Source organism: Sinocyclocheilus rhinocerous, unplaced genomic scaffold, assembly GCF_001515625.1.
Source record: "Sinocyclocheilus rhinocerous isolate Xijiao unplaced genomic scaffold, SAMN03320098_v1.1 scaffold555, whole genome shotgun sequence".
Lineage (NCBI taxonomy): Eukaryota > Metazoa > Chordata > Actinopteri > Cypriniformes > Cyprinidae > Sinocyclocheilus > Sinocyclocheilus rhinocerous.
This window is the reverse complement of record NW_015629527.1, coordinates 14,413-30,410: the sequence shown is the minus strand read 5'-3', so window position 1 is coordinate 30,410 and position 15,998 is coordinate 14,413. Positions and strand designations below refer to the sequence as shown.

Genomic DNA, 15,998 nt, shown 5'->3' with positions numbered 1-15,998 from the left:
TGAATCAGGAGAGAAATCTGCACAGATCATTACAAGCCAAAACAGCTCTAAACAAATATGTGGCTGGATTTTGATGTGAGAGACAACAGAGGATGGTATTTTTCACAGAAGAAAGCATTATTTTGGAATTTGGATTATGGACTTTCATTTTGGCCAGAAGCAATGATTTCAATTTCAAAACATCTTGATGGATTTGTTTCTTAAAAACATGGACTGGAGTGCTGTGGATTACTTGTGGATTATTGTGATGTTTTTATCAGCTGTTTGGACTCTCATTCTGACGGCACCCATTCACTGCAGAGCATCCATTGCTGAGACACTGATGCAATGCTGCATTTCTCCAAATCTGATCCCATAAATTATTTTTATTTTGGGGCAAATTTTCATTTTTGGGTGAACTATTCCTTTAAGCAACTACTAACATCCACACCACCTTCAACAAATCAATGTGTTACCATAAGCTTAATGAAACAAATTAATTTAAACAGCTAAAGTTGAAGTATACAATAAACAGTTCATCTAATTAAAATTAACTATTTTACCCAGTGTTTGTGTGTGCTTTGTGCTACGGTTTATTGAACTCTCTTTTTTTTTTCTTTAATTGTTTTTAATACTTTTCTTTGGAATGAGAGAGGAAATATATGAAAAAAATATATGTACAAAGTTGTAAAATATAAGTGCAGACTGCCTTGTTTTATGCGTATTATTCTGTTTTTTCATTATATGTATTTTATTTTCTTATTCTTTTGGTTCTGTTTTATTTTTGCTTTTACTGTTTTTATGATTTTATGGTTTCTGTAAACACTGTTATACTGCAGTGCAAAAACTGATCATTTTTTCCCTCTTCCTCTATTTGCATAGGTTGGGAACCACTTTGGTTATTTCCCAAAGGACTATCTTAATATAAATCATATATATACTGATAAAGAATTGGAGGTACCTACAGAGGTAAGTCGGTGTGGTTAATATTGACCGATGTATGGTCGTTTTTGATGTGACATTTGGTTAACATGAATCTTTCTTTCCCATTTCAGGAAACTGATTTTGTTTGCTTTGAGACTGGGCTCGATAAGTTTGAAAGCTATGACATAGATGTGTTATTAGGCAGCACATTGTTGCTAGAAAATGAGAATTCAACAGAAGAATCAAAAGAACCAGCTCAGAATGAAGATGCATCTGAAATGATGACGACAGAATCAGTGGAGACTCTTGAATCAGAGTCATTAGATTCCGAATCAACATCGATTCTTGAATCAGAGTCATTCGATTCAGAATCAAACAGGAGATCGTTTTCACTTTACGACAGAAATATTCAGCGGCCAGTGACAGCACACCGTTGGTCAAGGAAGAACTGCTTGCATCTGAAACAGGTCATTTAAGCAGTACTAAAAGCAATGCTCACCTTTCCAAAGCATAATTAGTGGTTGTTTTTATGATTCATTTCAGGTTTCACCTAAAATCATATGCTGTTTGCTTTGGTTTAACCCTATAAAATCTACTGGATCATATTTCAAATGCCTCTAAATGATTAAATATTTGCTGTTAAACCTGTTGCACGCAATCTACCACATCTGGTGCCAGATTGATAGTTTCGATTTCGTAGCAAGTAAAAAAGGCATTTCAGCTCGTGCTTCACGTGTCCTTTTGCTGTCAGATCTTTAGAGAAAGGAAAAATTGAAATCGCATCATATGACCCCTTTAAGCAAACATAAGAATAACTTATATTTCAAGATGAACACTTACTGGACTGAAAAGCCTAAGTTTACTTGATTTTTTTTTTTCCAAACGGAATCAACAGGCTTTTGAGGAACGTTTATTTGTTCGTCTCTCAATCATCATTGTATTGCATTGCATTATATGTTTTGATAATTTAAATCTCATCGTACTAAGACATATTATTGGAGATAAAGAGTGACAACTGATATTTCTATCATTTTACGCACTGTAAGTATCTGCTGTTATAAAGATATCAGCTGATTTTCATTACAAGCATCAGAATCTCATCACTTTTTGTTCATATAAATATCAGCATCTGCACCAAATTGCATATTTTTGCTCATGTTGGGCCTCTGAATAAAATTTAGATGATTTTTTTCCTCCATATTCTCGCTATATCATACTATATGAGCCACAAAAGCCTATGATTCTCAACAAAATGCAAACATTTCTTTTTAATATTTTGTGTAAAGGTTCAATAAACTATTCCATTTCAAAAATAATATTTCAAATGTCAGGCCATACAGGGTTAATGTTTTATTAAATATGTTTATGCACTTTTTTTCCAGATGAAAAAGTCGACTCTGAAGCGGTGAAGGCTTTGGACAGTGACATCGAAATGACCGAACCACCCAAGAGTCCTGAAACGCACGAGGAGCAGAATGAATCTGAAGTGATTCTGAATTCTGAATTAAATATGAACGAAGATTTGTCTCGCACTAAAGACGTGGGTCTGGAGGAGGACGGGGGCCATTTCAACAGAAATAAAGATGCCCAGATAGGGTTTGAAGACACTGAGGAGATTCAAAAGGGGCCTCATGCTATTTTGGAGAACCCAGTAGACATCGGCTTTCATTTTAAAGTGGATCCATCTTCAGGTGTGTCAGAGTTTTCCTTCAATTTTAATAATTGTTGTTGCATATATTTAGCTAAAACTGTTGTTTTCTATCACTAGGCTCACTGGAGTCTCCAAGTGTCTCTGATTTCCACGACACTGAAGCAAGCAGTGATTCCTCCAGCTCATCAACTTCACATGAGCTTTGGGGTTTTGTGCTTCTCGTCAAAGAATATCTTGGAGTGTACGGAGAAATTGTGAGTAAGACCATATTTTAAGACATTAATGCCCATAAGAAACCCATTAATGCAATAATGCAAGAGATGCTATAACAGACATTAGTGTGTAAACTACAGTCAGTGCAGTTAAAAAAGTGAGTTTAGAACTGATAAAAAGAACTTTCTTTATTCCAAATCACTAAACTCCTTTTCAGAGATATTTTAACTGAGTTTAAAGAAACTTTCATACGAGAATGTTTGGGATCTTTAACATGCGGTAATGTGTTCATTATAAGTCTTGTTAACCGTTGGCAGACTGAACTCAGGTTGCACGAGTAATTGGTGTGATATTAATAGAGTTTACATGGTTCTGGGATTCTGAGAAGCAAACTAGCAATTTGAGAAATGTTTCTGGAATGGTTTCTGGAGTCATTTGTGGTTGTGTTTGTTAGTGTTGTTGCTGGTGTTTTGGCTCGAACTATTCCTTTTTAGCTGTTCCTTAATTTTAAGCTGCCTCTAAATTAAAAATTCAGATATATATCATGCATTTAATATAGCAGAGACCTATTACTCCACTTACTCACTATCTATCTATCTAATTTCAAATAATTCAAAATAATCAAAAATGGTGTCGCTAGAGGTATACGTGAATGAAATCCAATAGGGCTTCATGCTAAACCTGTTAATTAAACTCCATTCGAGACAAATATATGTATGGAACCTTAAGTAGATTAAATTCCAAATCATTTCAACTAAATATCGCTGCCTTATATACGACATATTCACTGAAACGTCGTTTATTCAAGTTGATAATCTTTCAAACCCGCTAGCATCACAGCTAAATAGGATCTCCTCTTGCGCTCACCAGGCGTAACCAATCAGAGGCCGCCGCTAGCGTCACATGATCAGAGTGGAAGCACTGCTCTGCGCGAGAGAGACTTAGCTCAGCGGTTTGAAATGTTGACGTGTTGAGAGAGATCAACGCTGATCTTCCTCCAGCCGCGATTTCAAAACATACTAATTGTATATATCTGCTGTCCTTGTAGATACAGCTTAAATATATATTCGCAAAGCGTGTCCGAGCGGTTTTATATCAGAAAACACCGGCTTCCCGATATGAACCAGCGGTCCGCCATTTATACCGTGTTTATCGGCTTCAACCTCTCTGAGGAGCGCTCGGTTAACTTACTCTGGTAAATAAGTTCAAACGCTTTAAGAGAATGGATTCACAGCTAAGTCTTACCTCTCCACCAGCTGAGATAGAAAACACAGCCTTTTTCGTCTTCATCCTGTCCAGACTCCAGGAAGTAAGTGTTTAGTAACTCTCTAGACTCGGATCACTGCCTTCAGGATTGAACTGTATGATTTATAACGACTTAAACTGCTTGCAATCCATCATTCATACAGTAGATCAGTATAATATCCATGCAGTAGTTGTGTAATAATGACATAGTGCTGTATTTTGAGCCCTTCTCATCCAGCTCTCATAGCAATCCCAGTGAGTTAAGTCCATTAAGGATCGTATAAAACCCCAAGGCAACTAAACTGTCTCTTTTAAACGGAGTTGTAAGTGCTTATTGTAGGCTTTAGGTGACTGGGTTTCATCAGAGGTGAAAGTCCAGTAAACGCCTAGTGTTGTGTTTCTGCTGCATGTGGTTGGTGACAAGGGTCAGTGCTTAAATAGACTTGGTTGCTTCAGATTTGTCAATGTAAGTCTTAAAAAGGGCATAAATTGATCCGAAACAGTCACAGATTTGATATCCGGGCCTGCTAATTAAACTGAAAGTTTCACCTGTCAGGCGGTGAAACCTGTGGAAGCTTGTTTCCACCACAGGATAAAGCAGTACATAAGAAATTGTGACTTTTTAACTCACAATTCTGTGAGAAATGTGAGCTATAAAGTCAGATTTGTAGAATGTAAAGTCAGAATTATGAGAGATACATTTGCAAATTGTGAGATGAAAAAAATTGTATATGTAATAGTCCATGTTGGAAACAAACAAAGAGAGGTAAACTCACAATTCTGCATAAAAAAAAAAAGTTGAAATATAAACTCGATATAAATAGGAAATTCATGTAAATGTGAACTTGCAAGAAAAAAGTCTGAATTCGAAGAATTGCGGAAAAAGTCAGAATGGCGTGATAACTCAGAATTGCAAAAATGAAAGTCGGAGTTGTAAGAGAAAAAACAAGAAAATCGCAACGACATTTTTATTCTCTGGTGGAAATGAAATGACAGAATTGCCGAATGTAAGCTCAAAGGAAAAAAAGTCTTAATTCTGAGTTTATATCTTGACATTATTTTTTTTTCTGCTTTTTTTTCTCTTTTTTTTTTAAAGTTTATATCTCACAATTCTGAGTTTGTCTCAATTCTGAGTTTATATCCCACAATTCCAAGTTTAGATCTCACACTTCTGACTTGTTTTCTCACAATTGTGAAATGTAACACAATTGCGAGAATAAAAGTCACAATTGTAAGATGAAAAAGTCACAATTAGCTTTTTTTTAATTTTTATATCCCTTGATAAAAACAGGCTTCCATAGAAACCAAGTAGTCAAGTTTAGTAGTTGTTTCAGTAATTATCATAAAACTGATGATATTTTGTGTGTTTTTCCTTCGATTAGGTGATCACTGCTCTTCCGGAGGAATGGCGACCGGGTCCCAATTTCCACGGAGTCCCCTGGGAGCCGGTGGTTGCTACGGTGGTTGCCGGGGCCCTCACAGTACTGATGTTCTTCTGGAGGACCGTTCTTGCTGTAAGAATCACTTTGTGATTAAAGGGATAGTTAAAATTAGCTGATCATTTGGTTTGTGTCCATCAAAATCACATGTTGGAGAACTTTTAATTTATAATATATTTAATGTTCTGGTTATGTGAAAATAGGCAATAGTGCATGATTAAATAATATGAAAACAAGCAAGTTATTTGCAAAATATAATTTACATTATTTCTTTCTTTAATTTGTCTAATGGAGAAGAAAAATATATAATATTTTTTTAAATGTATGTTATAATATCTAATTTTATCCGCTAGAAGTTTTTTTAATAGTCGAGATTGCACTTGCTCAAATAAATATGAAAAAGTTATTTTATTTTTTGATGAATTTGTTTCAATGTAGTTTATAGTTTACTTTCCAAATAATTAAAATATTAAGTTTTAAGTTTAAAAATATTTTAGTTTTTGAATCACTCTTCTAAAAATATTTAAATCGTCATTGAATATTGTAATACTAGTTATTAATAGCTAAATTTAATAATTCGTAATAATGTATTGTTATTTTCACCTTAATATGTAGGGTATTTTTCTGTAAAATTATCTTAATTCTTTTGTAGTAATTGGGAGTGTTCTTAAAGCCTCTTTGAATATTTTCTTTACTTTTTAAATATATATTGCTACATCTTTTTTTCCACAGTAACTGAAAAGCAGCTTCGAGACAAGATCCAGCAGCTTCTCAACGAGAAATCTGATGCTGCTAACAAGATCACAGAATTAAACGGCATGGTAAATTTCATTCGCTCGTCTTTGACAGGCTTATTGTTTTCAGTAAAGGCTGATGAAGCTGATCATTTGTCTCCTTGCAGATAAAAGAGCGCGAAGAACTGCTGAAGAACTCTGAGAAATCACTGAGTTCCAGCCAACAAGAAGTGAAAGGGCTGAAGGTGAATCCTCATCCATCACAATCTCCGTTTCATCACTGTGCACATTAGTATAATGTGGTTTGTTGTTTTTCTGACTAGAACCGTCACCAGAAGCTCCAGAGCCAGTGGGAGCAGATGTCTGGGAGCGTTTCACAGCTCAACCAGAAAATAGTGGACACGCAGGAAGAAAATTCAAACCTTAATGAGAAGGTAAGCTTTGATTTATTTATTTATTTTTGCCAGTGTGAAGCAGATTTTTCATAACCTTTTTGTTTTTCTCTCAAACGAAGATTGCCAAAATGCACCAGAGAATCGAGAAATACCAGAAAACACTGAAGAGCTATGATGAGGAGCGTGCAAAGGTAATTTGTGCTGGATACATTGATCTGACATCAATTTGTTAGCCATTATAGATTTCCATTTATTGTCACAGTTATGCAAAACAAATGAAGTGACTCGAACAATCATTCCATAACAAACATCATGCATTGGTACTTGGCTACTGTTGCTAACATTGACAGGTTATCCTACAACTGCTTGTTTTTTAGACTAACAATCATGAAGAGAGAGAAGCAATTGCATTGAGTGAATAATTAAATAAGGATTCCTACTGCCAGAGCAAAACCAGAGTATTTTAAAACAGACTTGGAAAAGTCCATTTTGAAAATGTATGCATACTTCTGTAATGAATTGACATTTTTGTATTTATGTCCAGCTGGTAAATGTTTCAGCAGCTATAAGTTGCTTTTAAATGAGTGCAATAAAAAAAAAAAGATAAATTAGGTTTATTGCAGTTTATAATTTCTGTATAATTTAAATATACATTTTTAAGTTGAATATTTTTTGTTCCAGTGAATTTTGAAATTGAATTCTTCCATTTTATATATATATTAATAATCAACTACAGTTTGAGAATATCATAATTGATTGTTTATTGCTCATCCCTTCCTTATATGCAGGAGTTTTGTCTATAAAATGATCTCAATGTTTTTTTTTAGTAATCGATCATATATCAACATTTGAATTAGTCCACAAAAATAATTTTTTGATACATTTTTCATTGCACTTTGTTTTGTTTCTAAATAATGAAAATGCTAAGACCGTTTTCTTTTTCAGTAGTTTTTGAATACATTTTTATTATTGAACATTATCAACAAAATTGATAATTTATGATTTGTGATAATTTATTAAATTATTATATCCTTGGATTTGTAGGGGTTTTTCTGTAAAATGACCTAAATGCATTTGTAGTGTTAGTTTAGTGTCATTAAGATACTATTATAGTTTTTATTCATTATTTGAATCGTTTTAATGTATTTTCCTTTTTAATTTTAGTTAAAGTTTTGAGTAATTTGGTTGCTAACATTAAAAAAAAAAATATATATATATATATATATTATACACACACACACACACACAGCTTTAATTTTTAATTTACTTTTTTCAGATCAAGTTATTTTAGTACAGCAAGTTAAACAATGAGAAATTTTGCCTTGTCAGCAAGCTGGAATAAAATTCCAAAAAGTACTTTTTTACTTTAGTTAACATTTATTTCAGGTAACATTTTTACAGGTTTAAGTTTTAGTTTACCATAACCCTGTTTTGTAGTCATTTGAAGATGTATCTGAACATTTGATTTAGTTCCCTCATGTCCTAAAGATGAAGGTATTAAATATTTTACGTCTCTTTGGGTTTGTCTTGATTTGATAACAGGTTCATGTCCTCATGGATGAAGCCAAACTCCGAGAAGATGCTCTTAAGGCTCAGGTTCTGTCCTTTGAGAAAGAAAACGGTGCTTTAAAAGAGCAGAAGAAATCTGTGAGTCCTGCTGTCAGAGCTGTGCATCTCATTCATGCATCAATGTCAGCTTGAATCGAATGATATTTATGTTCTGACAGCTCCTCCGTGATGCTAAAGACTGGCAGGAGAAGCACAAGAAACTGAGCGAGGAGATCCGAGTTTACCACAAATCCCAGAAAGAGCTGGAAGACTCTCTGGTGCACAAGGAGAATGAGATTGATGTGAGTGAAACTTGTTGCGTATTATAAAACAGGTGGTCCGACAGAGCTTTATTTAAATTTGATTACAAATTCTAATGTGTTCTCCAAAATATCACAACGTGAATGCATGGTATCCCATGAGTTCTCTGGTGTCTAGGTTTTGTCCAGCTGTATTGCAGAGCTCAACCGTCTGGGAGCCGGTGATCCTGCAGAACTACAGAAAGATGATGCTAAAATGTCTAATGGAGAAGATGCTGGTCAGTCTCTATTTATAACTCCAATTGTTTTATTTAAATTTAGTTTTCGCTTTTTTGTCTTTTGTCAGGGGAGCTGTTCATTTGCATTCAGCAGATGCTCTCATCTAGAGTGACTCATAACGCTTTATTTCTCCGAGTCTGCCGTGATCCACAGATGAAACATGAGAAATTCAGAAAGTCATCTACTGAGAAAAGAAGAAATAATCAAGATACTGATTATGTTTAAAGTGTCAATCACAACATTCCATTTCAGAACTCTAACTATCAGATTGTTCTATTGATTTAAACTATTTTTGTTTTTTTGCATCAGTTGAGCAACGTAACCAAGAATGCAATCATGATCTGTGGCATTTAATTAGCATCCACTCCTAACAAGTTAATAAGTTAGTTCTTACAAGTGCGCGCACATAAACTTTGGAACTAAAGTAAAAAGCGTTCTTCTATGGAATTATTTTGGATTTGCCAGATTTCAGTATAGATTTAAAATTTTTTAAATTCAAAATTTGAATAACAATTCTGTTCTTCATGCTGCAAGAGGCCCATTGTTTATAGAATTAGCTTCTATTGTTTTGTTGCTTGGCAACCATAAAAGCCAGTTATTGTGATCTGTTGTTGATACGTTTAATTAGGGCTGCATGATTTGGAAAAAATATTATTGCAGTTTTTCTGATCATTTCTGCTGCAGTAAAAAAGCTGTTTGTATGCACAATTTGGCCACAAATTTGCAGTTTATCAATATGATTATATAATAATAATAATATTATTATTACTATTTAGTGCTGTCAAACGATTAATCGCGATTAATCGCATCCAAAATAAAAGTTTAGATAATATATGTGTGTATACTGTGTATATTTATTATGTCTATATAAATACAAACATATGCATGTATATATTTAAGAAAAATATGTTGTTTATATATTAAATATATTTATATATAATATAAAATATAAGAATATTAATGTATAAATGTATAAACATAAATATTTTCAAAATATATACTGTGTGTGTATTTATATATACATAATAAATATACACAGTACACGCACATATATAATATAAACAAACACTTATTTTGGATGCGATTAATCGCGATTAATCGTTTGACAGCACTACTATTATTATAAATATATTAAGCATAATTCTAAATAAAAACATTTAATAAAATAAGGTAGTAGTAGTAATATTTTAATTTATTTAATAATATATTTAATATTGAATATTTTAATAATATTTAAAAGCATTTGAGATATTTTACTGTAACTTTATTATATTATTAACAGTATTAAAATAAGATATGTTTATTAACAAATCAAACCATTTAAAACAAAAATATTAAAATAACATTACTGTTGTAATATTACAGTAAAACTGAGTATTTGCAAAAAATAATGTAATTATTTTATTTAATGGTAGAATTGTAAAATTACAGCACTAATGGTTGTCTTAATTTCTTCAGTTTCAAATGTTAAACCGTTGAGGCTTTATTTTGGCGTTAAATCTAATAAATCGCTTGTGATTTTCAGAAGTCAGAAAGAGCTTTATTACCCAAGTATGTTTTCACGCACAAGGAATTTTGGTTTTATTGTGATTAATTGTGCAGCCCTACATTTAGGACTTTTATATGTGTCTTTTATCATTTTGCTACCATTTTATACAAGCAATAGGCTGCTTGAAGATGGTTAAATTAAACGTTCTCCTCTGTTCTGAACAACAGAGAAGAAGATGGACAGCATGAGACTGCGAATCAAACAGATGATGGACGTCTCCAGGGTACATGCGTCTTAATTTAATTTTGAGAAGAATTCAGCACTCTTCTTATTTCTAATGCAGTTTCTGTTTCGCAGATTAAAGCGACTCTCGGTGTTGTTGAAGACGAGAGGAATCGCTACATGGAAAGTCTCCTCGCTGAACAGAAAGCCAGACAGGAGCTGGAGGGTATGAAGACTGTGATTGTTCATTTGAACATCTTCCGATTGGCTTTCCACATCTGCATCTAAATGCACTGTTTTTTGTTTTCATGTAGAGCAATATCAGAAGGTCATGCATGACCAGATGAATCTGAACAACGAGAAAACGCATCTGGAGAACCACTTCAAGAACCTGCAGCAGAGGCTGGAAATCACCACTGAACTCTACCAGCAGAAAGAGAACGCACTGCAGCAGTGAGAGCTCACACTTTGCAGCACTACATCACATCTTAGCATGATCAAACCCTTTAGAAGTGCATGGATCAGATCCGTTAGTTGCAATATATTTTTTTTATTTCCATGTTTTAGTTACTAGTAGAATAATTGTGTTGTTTCAATTGAAATAACATTTAAGTTTTTCTTTCTGCAAAAGGACCAACCATAAAAAGCCAATTATTGTGATCTATTATCGATATATTCAGTTAGGGCTGCATTACTATGGAAATGCTTTTTTTTATTTTTTATTATTATTATTTTCTTTTAAAATGCAATAAAAAAGATACATAAAATTGGGACTGTACAATTTGGAAATGTAAGATTCTTTTTAAATGTTTTTGATTTAAAATGCAATTAAAAAAACAAAATATGTTAATATTGTAATAGTTCACTGTAAAATAGAAAATTGAGTGCTCATATCAGATCCGTTAGTTCAGGGAGCGTTGCAATATATATATTTTTTTTATTTCCATATTTTTAGTTACAGTGTACTAAAATATGATGAATATCTCAAAATATAAATTTCCTAAAAAAAATAAAAAAAAACTTGAGAGAGAATCAGCTGTGGAAGTGCAGATGGAAACTAGAAATCATGCTAAACTCATGAAGTGCATGTTATGATACAAGCGACTTACATTCAATTAATTAACATTTATGCATTGAACACACACTTTCATCCAAAGTGACTTACAAAAAGCAATTTGTTAAAGAGCCAACAATATTTGTAATATACAATGCCAGGTTTATTAGACAACTACATTAGGAAACAAACTAGAAAACAGAAGAAATAGATGACTGATCTGGCTGTTTAGGATGACGCGGGTTTCATAAAATTGCATTTCAAAGCTCAAATGCAGCCTGTATTTCATGATGCTGAATTGCTAATATAAACTGACCTGTTGTGTGTAGGAAACTGACTCAGGAGGAGCTGGAGAGACGCGAGAAGGAGTCGAAGCTGTCGGAGGTGGACAGTAAAGCTCTGCGCTCAGAGGAGGAGGTGAGAGCCCTCAAACAGAAGATCAAGGACATCGAGGACGAGATGCAGCAGAACGAACGCTCTCTGAAGTCTGAGGTGAGAAACATTTACTGCACAGAATCACTGTATTCTCAATCCGGCACATCAGTCTCGATCTCAACTCCCTGCCTGCACTTTCTAACAGGTGGCAATCCAGGAGAAGAAAGCCCATGAGAACTGGGTGAGTGATTACCACGCTTCGTCTTTGTAATGAAAACTAGAAGCTTTTTGTCTTTTGCATTAGAGATGCACTGACTGATACTGATAACTTACAATTATTATTTCAAATCATTACAATTAAACGACAATAAAAAAAGCAGATAACAATTACTGAAACTTAAACTTGGCTAATGTTAATACCAATAATTTATTATTATTAATACTAATGTTATTGGCTAATACTGATATATTTACCAATGTTTTAATCATACTTTATTTTCTATAGTTGAAAGCCCGCACCTCTGAACGAACTCTGGTGGAGGAAAGGAGAGAGTCGGCCACCCTTCGTCAGAAGTGAGTAGTATTCTCCATATCATTGCTGTTATTGTCAGAGTTGTTTCTGATCTCTGATGTTTGTGCATTTGTAAAGGCTTGTGGAGTACGGAGATAAAATATCAGACCTGGAGCAAAGTCTGTTCAAACTCAACTCTGGACCTCCAGATCGCCACATGCCGCCACAGAGAAGAGGTGAGCAGTTTCTGTCCTCTAATTCACTCTTCACAGGGACTTTACAACACAAACGACCCACGTAACGGCTGCTGTTAGTCTGGCAGGCTTTTGCATAATGCAGTGTTGTTAGCAAAAATATTAAAAATCATTTGTTAATTGAAATCAAATATAAATATTAGATGAAAAACTAGATTAAATAAAAAAAACATTTTTTTAATAAATGAAAGAAAATACAAAAAATATTTTTTAAAACAAACAAAAACTGACAAAAGCTTAAATAAAATAAATAAAATAAAGACTAAAATGAATAAAACAGAAATAAAAATTTATGCAAAATAGAAATTTATTTAAAAAAAAAAAACACATATTCAGTCCGACAGTCTTTTTTTTTTTTCTTGTATAATGCAATGCTGTTATTGTTAACTGAAACTAAAAATCATTGTCATTAATTGAAATGAAATATAAATATTAAATGACAATTTTTAACTAAAATAAGTACTAAAATAAACTGAAACTGAAATAAAAAAATCATTAATGATCAATAGAAAAAATATATATAAAAAAAGACAAACTAATGACTTTCTTTCTTATATAATGCAATGTTGTTGTTGTTGTTAACCAAAACTATTTCAATAAATTTCAAATAAAACTGAAATTGTTCTTAATAGCAGTTAGAAATATTTTTTTTTTAAAGAACTGACAATGACACAACCACATTTAGTCTGACAGGCTATTAAAATAATTTAAATAAAGCTGAAATAAAATGTAATTATTACATAACTTAATAGCTAGATAGAAAAACTATAAAAAAAATGACAAAAGCATGTAATGAAATTACTAAAAATTAAATGAAAGCTACTAAAAAATAACTACTATAATAGTATATAAATATTGTTAAGATAACTTTGGTATAATGTAATTCCAGAGATGATGCAAGCAGTATTTTTATCTTTCATTCAAGTAGACATTTTACATTTTTCTAAGATGACGAAAAAAAACTCCAGATAAAGAATAGTAAAGTAAGAATACAAATACTTATTGATAACAAACTACTTTTGTAAGCTTGTCTGACTGAGCAGCAGTAACTGAGGGGCGGAGCTTAGCGCAGGGTTGATTCCTGTCATGTGTCCGGTATTGTTTCTGATTGTGCCGGTTTGGTCTGAGCAGGTGACTCGTACGGGCCGTCTCCTGTGAGTGGGGGGGCTCCCTCTCCTCCTCTAATGATCGAGGGTCCCGGACGCCCCCCCTCTGCACCTGTAGGGCGAAGGGGCGAACCGTTCGGTGAGTCGCCGCTGCGTCGTCCTCTTCCCCTTGACATCAACTTTATCCTCCTCCTTTCATTTTTCCAGCTTTCCTGTTTTTGAGTCGCTCTACGTTTTTAGATCGCCTGTCATTTCCCCCTCAGTTTCTCTCCTCACAGCATTTCTTTCTGTCTTTGTCATTGAAAGCGCTCCTGATGCGTTCGCTCCTGAACTCCAGCATCTAATGTCAGTATAAAATGATTTATAACGGCTCCTAATCACTTGTGATCTGTTCCAGGTCCACGACCCCCGTCTGACCCTCACGGACGCTTCTCAGAGCTCGGACACCCGCTGCCCTCCAGACCAGGTGCTTATGATACGAGCCGTTATAAAGCAGCTGCATTTGTTTATAAAATATGTAGTACATTTTTTAAATATTATTATTATTATTTAAAATAACCGTTTTCTATTGTAATACATTTTAAAATGTAATTTATTTCTGTGATCAAAGCTGAATTTTCCAGTCTTCAGTGTCACATGATCTTCAGAAAACATTCTAATATGCTGATTTGCTGCTCGAGAAACATTTCTGATTATTATCAATGTTGAAAACAGCTGTGCTACTAAATATTTTTGTGGAAAGTGTGATACATTTTATTTTTCATGATTCTTTGATGAATAGGAAGTTCAAAAGAATGGCATTTATTATTTATAAAAATATAGCTGAAATAAAATAAATATTTGATAAATCTTGAAAATATTTATATTATACTGAAATAAAGCTAAATAGAAAAATTTAACTTTGATGAATAGAAAGTTCAAAAAAACAGCATTCATTTGAAATAGAAATTGTTTGTAACGTAAAACTCTTTACTGTCACTTTTGATCAATTTAATGCTTACTTGCTGAATAAAAGTATTAATTTCTTTAAAAAAAAAATCCCCAAACTTTGAAATAGTAGCGTACGGTTTTTACAGTCATTGTTTATTACGGTAACATTTAAATACTCCATGTAAAGAGTTCACTGAATCCTAAATCTAATATTGTAAAGAAAATAAATATTTAAATGTGAATTTTCATCATTTAATTATATTATTTCTTAGTTTTTTTAATAAATGTGGACTGTATCAGATATGGTTTGAATTGCACAGTTTAAGATCTACATTATATCTGCATTCACAGATATCCAAATGTCTGTTTTTCAGAAATGTTTCCTCCGATGACTTCATCTCCCTGTGCACATGATGGACCGATGGTAAGGATCACAGCGGTCACGCTTTTCTCTGTTTGAGATTTGATGTACATTGTGTTCAGATGTGAGCGAGGAGATCTCCAGTAAACGTGTGTAAGAAACAGTCATGTTGTTCTCCATTAAACGGCGGCGGGTGTGTTTGCTTTAAAGCAGACTGCACCGGTCAGTGAGATGGCCGAGGCCTCCGGGCAGGTCTCGTCTGAGCCAGTAGAACCTGTGAGTACAGCGGCTGGGTGCTGGGATGGATGGGACGGCTTTGTGCACAGTGCCAGGTTGCTTTGTCAGCTGTTTTTGGGTCTTCAGAGCCTGATTAAACACGTCTTTCTGTTCACTTTCTAATCACTGTGTGTGTCTTGTGCTCGGAATGTGGCGGATGTTTAACAAAACTCATGTTGGTGAGTGAGTTACAGCATGTACAGGCCTGAAACACACTCTACACACAAGTGCATGCATGCAAAATAGCAGTGCAAGATTGATTTGTTGTGATTTCATAATGGAACACAACAAAACTTTATCGGCCCCTATATGAGTAGTAAGGTATATTACCACCACAGTGACACAAGTGCATGTTAAGTATGTCCAATTTAATCGAATGTAAAATTAAAATAAATAAATAGGGCTGCTCAAATAATGCAGCTTCATCTCTGCATGTCCTGCGAGTTTAACGTGCATTTGGTAATGCAACATTTGCCACTTATGCTTTTAGACATTTTCATAATTTCAAACATTTTTGTGGACTGAAGTATTCTGCCAAAATAAAAGCTTGAGGCTTTGAAATGTCAAAAGCTTGAATATTTTAAAAAATTTAAATATTTTATAAATTATAAAAGCTTGAGTACCCATTAATAATAACTTTAAGACATAAATATTATTATTGTAATATTTGTTTTTACAGAACAATTGTAATTTACAACCGTTTAATTTTTTTTATAATTGGACCAAAATAATTATCAACCGTTATGATAATTA

General features: G+C 33.5%; 1 protein-coding gene across 1 annotated transcript in view; it reads left to right on the top strand.

The window, feature by feature from the left end:
* The window catches only part of LOC107739181 (melanoma inhibitory activity protein 3-like), a 19,398-nt gene extending 3,683 nt beyond the window's left edge, over nucleotides 1–15,715 (top strand). The window contains 25 exon segments of the mRNA XM_016551208.1: nucleotides 862–948; nucleotides 1,035–1,278; nucleotides 1,281–1,370; nucleotides 2,286–2,594; nucleotides 2,672–2,808; nucleotides 5,395–5,540; nucleotides 6,104–6,114; nucleotides 6,184–6,272; nucleotides 6,353–6,430; nucleotides 6,509–6,619; nucleotides 6,700–6,771; nucleotides 8,123–8,227; nucleotides 8,308–8,430; nucleotides 8,567–8,666; nucleotides 10,384–10,439; nucleotides 10,514–10,604; nucleotides 10,693–10,831; nucleotides 11,762–11,924; nucleotides 12,013–12,048; nucleotides 12,313–12,380; nucleotides 12,457–12,554; nucleotides 13,704–13,817; nucleotides 14,076–14,144; nucleotides 14,983–15,032; nucleotides 15,180–15,715. Coding sequence (XP_016406694.1) covers nucleotides 862–948; nucleotides 1,035–1,278; nucleotides 1,281–1,370; nucleotides 2,286–2,594; nucleotides 2,672–2,808; nucleotides 5,395–5,540; nucleotides 6,104–6,114; nucleotides 6,184–6,272; nucleotides 6,353–6,430; nucleotides 6,509–6,619; nucleotides 6,700–6,771; nucleotides 8,123–8,227; nucleotides 8,308–8,430; nucleotides 8,567–8,666; nucleotides 10,384–10,439; nucleotides 10,514–10,604; nucleotides 10,693–10,831; nucleotides 11,762–11,924; nucleotides 12,013–12,048; nucleotides 12,313–12,380; nucleotides 12,457–12,554; nucleotides 13,704–13,817; nucleotides 14,076–14,144; nucleotides 14,983–15,032; nucleotides 15,180–15,368 — 2,775 coding nt within the window. The 3' untranslated portion in view covers nucleotides 15,369–15,715.
* The last annotated feature ends 283 nt before the right edge of the window (nucleotides 15,716–15,998 follow it).